The following is a 7,711-nucleotide window of genomic DNA, read 5'->3' on the forward strand; positions in this document are numbered from 1 at the left end:
ATATGCCCCAAATAAACCTTTCTTTCTACCCATGGGGTGGTCCTGTTCAGTGGTTTCACTGTGCCCTCTCTTAAAAGTTGACTGGAACTCATGAGCCCCCTCCCCTAGTTGAGAAGACATTGGCAGTGAATGGCTTCTGGGGAAGGGAGAGTCAGTGTTCCTTAGGGGTGTGGCTCCCCGTAGGCTGACTGAGTTCCACTGATGGCTTTGTACCCGGGGGTAGAAGGACAGGCGAGCACAAACTGGACGTGGTGGGTCATTAAAGGAAAAGGGGGGAAAAAAGAACACAAGGCGGATCTGGGAGGAGTAAAGATGATCAAATACATCACATGAAATTCTCAAAGAATTAATAAACATATATTTCAAAGGCAGAAGCCTACAAAGGAGATGTGCAGCTTCACGGTTCGCTTACTTACTTCTCTGAATTACCCACAGAAATGTAACTTTTCCTTTTCTTTTTTTGTTTTGGGGTTTTTTGTTTTTTTTGTCTGTTTTTTGAGACAGAGTTTCTCTGTGTAGCCCAAGTTATCCTGGAACTCACTTTGTAGACCAGGCTGGCCTCGAACTCAAAGACCCATCTGCCTCTGCCTCCCGAGCATGAGAGCTGGGATCAAAGGCATGCGCCGCCCCCGCCCACTCTTTCCCTCCATCTCCGTCTCGTCATGCCGTCTGTAACACTTTGGGTGCCATCATTTTCCTCAAGTCCCTTACCCCATCTGGACGCCGCTTGCCTAGCATGTGGCTGGCCTCCTCACTGGCCTAACTCAAACAGCATGGCTTTCTCTCTCCCTCCTTCTGGGCAGCTGCTGACATTTACAGCTTGCCTCTCCCCGCGCCCCCACCCCCACCCCAAATTTTTCTTTTCAATCTAAAAAAAATTGTCCTTGAGCTTAAGAAGAAAAAAAAAAACAAAAACGGTGGGGGTTTGGGGGGCTGGATGTAGTCATGCACCCTCAGAGATCAGCATTGCTATTAAACGCTAAATGAACTTCAGTTCAAAGGACCAGATGCCTGGTCTGAGTCACAACGCTGCAGTTACCAGGTACGTGACACCGGCCAGTCACACAATGCTCTCAGTGTGCTGGCCCTCTGTGAAGGCAGCTGCTGAGGACTGAACAGTGAGCGGGAAAGGTTCCCGAGGGGCTGAAGACAGACCCCAGCGGCAGAGCAAGGCCTTGGACTCCACCCTCCGCACAGCAGAGGAAAACACCACGGAAACACGGACGGAAGTCGCTTACCCTGAAAGTCTCGCTCAGGACAGCTCTTCTCACACACCGAATACTACTGGCGACGCTTGTGCCAGAGATCAACAGGTCTGGGTACAGAATAAAATATCCAGAGTCGTCATCTATTACCCACGTCTCAGATGTGCGGTTCCCCTCCAGGTGAATGATGTCCCCCGGCTCTACTGGGACTGAACACCTGAGAAAAGGCAAGGGTGAAGCAGAAACGTAAAATCCAGGTTCCCACAGGTCAACACACCCAGAAGCATTGAGTGTTTCATCTGAAGAATAAATATTTCTAAACCTCATTTAAGTGGGGGCACTAAAGAGACAGCTCTGTGGTGAAGAGCACTACCTGCCCTTGCAGAAGACCCTCGTTCAGCTCCCAGTGCCCACACTGCAGCTCGAAACCATCTGTAACTCCAAGTCCAGGGGATCCAAAACCCTCTTCTGGCCGCCACGGGTACCGGGCACGCTCATGGTGTATGAACATTCACACATGCAGGCAAAACAGTCATACACATACCACAATGTTTTGTTTTGTTTTTTTAATTTTTAAATAAAATTTTTTTAAAAAATGAAGATCAGATTGTCAGTTCGGCGCACAGAAGAACTATGATGCTGGAGCGAAGGCCACACTTTCAATAAGCCGGCAAATCTTCCTCGTGTCTTAAAATTTTTATTATCATTTTATTTAGGTGCATATGCACGTGCTTGATGGTATGTGCACCACATGTGTGCAGTGCTCAAGGAGGCCGGAGAGTCTCAGATCCCTGGAGTTACAGGCAGTTGTGAGCTGCACTGGGAACCAAACCCAGGACCTCTGCAAGAGCAACAGGTACTCTTAACCACTGAGCCATCTCTCAAACCTTCCTTTTTCCCTCCCTTAAGAATTATTCTTTGGCCAGGCGGTGGTGGCGCACGCCTTTAATCCCAGCACTTGGGAAGCAGAGGCAGGCGGATCTCTGTGAGTTCGAGGCCAGCCTGGTCTACAGACGGAGTTCCAGGACAGGCTCCAAAAAAAAGAATTATTCTTTGTCTTTTTTAACATTTTTTTTTTCCCCTGAGACAGGGTTTCTCTGTGTAGCTCTGGCTGTTCTAGAACTCCCTCTGTAGCCCAGGTTGGCCTTGAACTCACAGAGATCTGCCTGCCTCTGCCTCCTGAGTGCTGGGATTAAAGGCGTGCACCACCACCGCCTGGCTTAACATATTTATTTTGTGGCGTGTGTTGGGTGGGGTGGTCTGTCTGTCCTCTTCTTCCACTATGTGGGTCCCAGGCACCAAACTCTGGTGGTCAGTTTTGGTGGCAGGCACGGTTACTCTTGAACTATCTCTATCTCCTTTTAAATGATTAATCCAGCCGGGCGGTGGTGGCGCACGCCTTTAATCCCAGCACTCGGGAGGCAGAGCCAGGCGGATCTCTGTGAGTTCGAGGCCAGCCTGGACTACCAAGTGAGTCCCAGGAAAGGCACAAAGCTACACAGAGAAACCCTGTCTCGAAAAACCAAAAACAAAAAAAAAAAAAAAATGATTAATCCACACAAGACCCTGTATCAGAAAACAAGCAAAATCAAAGCACCACCAGACCACCAAATCATTGCTCAAAGTCAGGTGCCGCTCACCAGCCATTCCTCAGGATGCACAGCTCTTGGTGCTCTTGTTCCCGAGACGCCGTGATGACCAGGTGTTTTTCTTCATCCCCTCTCTCATTCTGTACAGTCTCGACAGCTAGCACCAGGTACCGGTTATCCTCTCCTCGGCTCAGAACCGTCGTAGGAAAGAACGCTTCCACCTTCCTCTGAACTCTAAAAGCGGAAACATAAGAGCCCATTGACTGGACTATCTGGAAGCCAATTTTCTAGTTTTTTAAGTGTTTTTTTTTTTTCTTCTTCCCCTGAAAACCTTAAACTGAACAAAGGCACAGGGGGAAGAATTCTTGTTATAAAGACCAGGGCTGAGGCTCGGTTGATTGAGTGCTTGCCAAACATGTACGAAGCCTGGGGGTCAATCTGCTGCCCAGCACTTGAGTAGGCTAAGTATCTGAGTGTGGTGGCTGATGCCCGTAATTCCAGCACTTGGGAAGACAGGCAGAACCAGGTCATTCTTAGAGACATAGGGAGTCTGGGCTAGCCTGGACTACATGAAGCACCATTTCAAAACAAAAAGTGACTTCTCTCCTTTTAAAACATAACATGAGCCGGGCATTGGTGTCGCACGCCTTTAATCCCAGCACTCGGGAGGCAGAGCCAGGCGGATCTCTGTGAGTTCAAGGCCAGTCTGGACTACCAAGTGAGTTCCAGGAGAGGCGCAAAGCTACACACAGAAACCCTGTCTCGAAAAACCAAAAAAATAAAAAATAAAAATAAAAATAAAACATAACATGAAATAATAAGCGAACTGCACATGATGGCTCAAACCTGTAAACCCAGGGCTTGGGAGGCTGAGGCAGGGGGACTCCCACAAGTGTTTCAAGAGATCAAACCAAAGAATGAGACACCCAAGTTGCCGTAGGGAAGCAGTGTATCTCTAGAGATTCCATACCAAAAGGCTAAAGAGCTCCCAATAGCACAGGATTGTGCTCTTACACATTCCTGGCTTTGTCCTCTATACATGGCTACATACATTGTGATTGGTATTTTTAACCAGTAGACAGTAATGATTATGAGGCTGGGGGCAGGGTTGTTTGCAGGGCAGATATGGTCAGTCTTCACACACGGGAGAGTACCCAACTCTCAACTACCTGGACTGGACATCTATCACCCACATGGCTGTCTGTTGCTTTTCTTTCTCTTGGGGCTCTAGGGCCACTCCTACCTCTTACCACACAAGCCTTATCTACAAAATGTGCCCGCTGTATAAACAACAGCAACAGAACACTTAGGAAGTGGTCAAGGCCATCCTGGGCTGGGCTATACATCTCAATTCAAGGCTACCCCGGGCTACCCTAAAACCCGGAACCTGGAAAATGTCGGAACAGGTTTCTACTACTGCTGAAAGCCTATACAAAGTACACCTAAAAGGAGATACGTTGAACACGTTTCCAAATAACTGATATGCTGGGCAGGACACGGTTCAGTGGCACAGCACCCGCGTGCCAGCCTGTGCCTCATCCCCATTACTGCTGGAAAGAAAGAGGGGGTTGGTGAGAGAGAGCAGCATGGGGGGTTCACCGCAATTCCTGCCGGGAGCTGCCAATCATCCTAATCTTTACAGCATCAGGGGGCTTAGGCCTACTGCATACCAGGTGTTGGTTCCTCCAGCACCACTAAAGAAATCTAGTCCAACATACCACAGATGCAGGAAGAGGTCCTTGCCTCCCTCTCCTTGTAAAGGAAGCAAACTCCCCCTCTGCTTCCCAGGAAAGGGTCTCTGTTGATGTCAAGGCTGGTCTCAACTCTGGGTCTGAAGCACTCCAAGGCCCCTTGAGTAGCTGGAGTCATTAACAGCAGCTTCTGAGCCAACCATCACATCCCAGTAGAAAGCAGGGTTATTACCCGCCAGAGGAGCTCACTTCTGTACACTAACTCAGGAGTTTCTTATGTCTATTTAGAATGACCAGATCAGCTTCCCAATACTGAAACCATGCAAACTACTCTTTAAAGTGACACCCCTTTTCTTCTCCCATCTTTCTGGTCGGGCTTCCATAACCCTAACAAGTCACCTACACTCTCCGGTTAAAACATCAAATGCTACCAGGCATGCTGGCAAACGCCTTTGATCTCAGCACTCTGGAGGTAGAGGCAAGGGGATCTCTGTGAGATCGAGGCCAGCCTGGTCTACAGAGTGAGTTCCAGGACAACTAGGACTTTTACACAGAGAAACCCTGTCTCGAAAAATCGGAAAAAAAAAAAAAAAAAAAATGCCTTCCTCCTTCCCCTACCAATCACCCCAGCTGGCTGCACAACCCATTGTTTTGGAAATGTATCACTGAACACCCCTACTTAGCCTCACACCAAGGGTTTCCTGAGGTAGGTGGTGACGCCTGCAGGAGCTCCTAAAAGTTACACTGGCCTGGAGAAGACGGCCCAGTGGTTAGGGACACGAATTGTTCTTGCAGAAAGGACCTGAGTTCAATTCCCAGAACCCGCCTCGGACAGCTCACGACTGCCTGTAACTCCAGCTCCAGGAGATGCCTCTAAAATCAGACAGATGCACATAAACACGTAAATTAATAATATGACCCGGCCTGCTGGCAAGACCGGAGTTCGCTCCCGCGGTCCCACGTGCAAGGAAAGAAGACCCACCAGCGGGTCAACGCACCCAAATAAAAAAAAAATAATAATAATAATAATAAAATGCAATGTATTAATGACACTGGTGAGCTGCGGTGTGGAAAAGAGCGAGTTCAAGGCCAGCCCGGGCTACCCAAGACCAGGTCCAAATTAACAGTCGCCGATGAGGGGAACCCTCCGGCTAAAACCAGGGAAGACTGCGCCGGTCCGCCCGCGTTCAGACCTGGCGCCCGCCCGCTCGCCCGCTCACTCACACTTCCGCCCGCGGCGCGGCCTCCGCTCCGCCGCCCTCCTCCAGCAGCAGCAGGTCCAGCTCGTCCAGCGGCTCCATCCCTGCCAGGGCCGCCGGGAGAGGCGGCTACGAAAGGCGGCCGCGGCGCCTGGAACCCGTAGCGCCCGGGACGCGCCGGTGTCCGTGCGCATGCGCAGGAGGGGCCCCGCGCGCCAGCGGCTCCCGCGCTCGCAGTGCCGGGAAGCTCCGCGCGGGACCGGAGCCGCTTTCCCGCCTTCCCGCCTCCGGGGGGGGGGGGGGGGTGTGTGCCTGACGTGGCCTGCCGGGCTCGCACGCTTCGTGTTTTAGATTTGGGACAGCGTCTCAAGTATCCCAGGCTGGCCTGGAACTCACAGCACCGCCTCCGGCTTTCAAGTGCAGGGATCTCCAAGCCCAGCTTAAGAAAACATTTGGGCCGGGCGGTGGTGGCGCACGCCTTTAATCCCAGCACTCGGGAGGCAGAGGCAGGCGGATCTCTGTGAGTTCGAGGCCAGCCTTGGCTACCAAGCGAGTCCCAGGAAAGGCGCAAAGCTACACAGAGAAACCCTGTCTCGAAAAACCAAAAAAAAAAAAAAAAAAAAAAAAGAAAAAAAAAAAGAAAACATTTGGAACTCACAGCAATCCCCTGCTTCGGTCTGCAGTGATCACCATGCCCCCTTTTCATGCAGCTGGTAAAGGGGACTTGTTTACACACACACACACACACACACACACACACACACACACACACACACACACACACACAGGGCTGGAGAGATGAGATGGCTCAGTGGTTAAAGAGTATCTGCTGCTCTTGTAGAGGACTCCGGTTTAGCGTCCAGTAAGTACCACATCTGGCTGCTTCCCACTCTCACATCTGGCTGCTTCCCACTCCCTATAATCCAAGTTCCAAAGGATCTGATGCCCTCCTCCGGCCTCCAAAGGCACACTTATACACATAGTGCACATACACACTCACAGGCACACAAAAGGCAAAATAAATTTTTTTTTAAAAAGATAAGTCTAAAACTTTCTTTTCAAAGAAGCCATTTTAGCCGGGCGGTGGTGGCGCTCGCCTTTAATCCCAGCACTCTGGAGGCAGAGGCAGGCGGAACTCTGTGAGTTTGAGGCCAGCCTGGTCTACAGAGCGATATCCAGGACAGGCTCCAAAACTACATAGAGAAACCCTGTCTCGATAAATAAATAAATAAATGAATGAATAAATAAATAAATAAATGCCATTTTAATTTTAACGTTCTTTCACTCTGATTTCTGAGCATGTGTGCGTGCCTGTATGTGTGCGTGTGGGAGTGGGTGGGAGACCAGTGGTTGGACACTGGGTGCCTCCTATGGCTCTTCACTTTATTTTATGAGACCGGGTCTATGACTAAACCTGGCTCTTATGTGGGAGCTAGGAATCTGAAAAGTAGGTTACAAAGCTGTTTGTCACCTGAACCATCTCCCCAGCCCTCTCATTCTGATATTTCATATTTAACATTTTTCCTTCAATAATGCAGGCCTTTAAAGCTGGGCGGTGATGGCAAACGCCTTTAACTTTGTGAGTTTGAGGCCAGCCTGGTCTACCTAATGAGTTCTAGGACAGTCAGGGATACACAGAGAAACCCTGTCTCAAGAAAACCAAAATAAATAATTGATAATGATGATGATGATGATGATGATGATGTAAACATTCGAAAAATAATAATGCAAATATTTAAAAAGAAAGGTATTGACCTGATGTGGTGGCACATACTTGCAACCCCAGCACAGGAGAGGCTGAGGCAGGAAGATTTTGAGTTTCAGGCCAGCTTGGGTTACATAAAGAGACTGCTTCAAAAAAAAAGAAAAGAAAAGAAATAAGGGGCTGGAGAGATGGCTCATAGTTAAGAACACAGGCTGCTCTTCCAGAGGACTCCAGTTCGATACTCAGCACCCACATGCCAGCTGACAAGAACCTATAATTGAGTTCCAGGGGATCCAGTGTCTTGCTTCTGATCTCCTTGGTA

General features: G+C 49.5%; 1 protein-coding gene across 1 annotated transcript in view; it reads right to left on the bottom strand.

Annotated features, from left to right (window-relative positions):
- Window positions 1-5,869, bottom strand: part of Dna2 (DNA replication helicase/nuclease 2) — a 32,550-nt gene extending 26,681 nt beyond the window's left edge. The window contains exons 1-3 of the mRNA XM_052744849.1: window positions 5,710-5,869; window positions 2,846-3,028; window positions 1,239-1,422 (exon numbers count right to left, since the gene is read on the bottom strand). Of these exons, the coding sequence (XP_052600809.1) occupies window positions 1,239-1,422; window positions 2,846-3,028; window positions 5,710-5,786 (444 nt within the window). The 5' untranslated portion in view covers window positions 5,787-5,869. The remainder of the gene's footprint in view (window positions 1-1,238; window positions 1,423-2,845; window positions 3,029-5,709) is intronic.
- Between the last annotated feature and the right edge of the window lie 1,842 nt (window positions 5,870-7,711).

The sequence above is a fragment of the Peromyscus californicus genome, unplaced genomic scaffold (assembly GCF_007827085.1).
Source record: "Peromyscus californicus insignis strain IS unplaced genomic scaffold, ASM782708v3 Scaffold_19__1_contigs__length_69161282, whole genome shotgun sequence".
In the NCBI taxonomy this organism is placed as follows: Eukaryota; Metazoa; Chordata; class Mammalia; order Rodentia; family Cricetidae; genus Peromyscus; species Peromyscus californicus.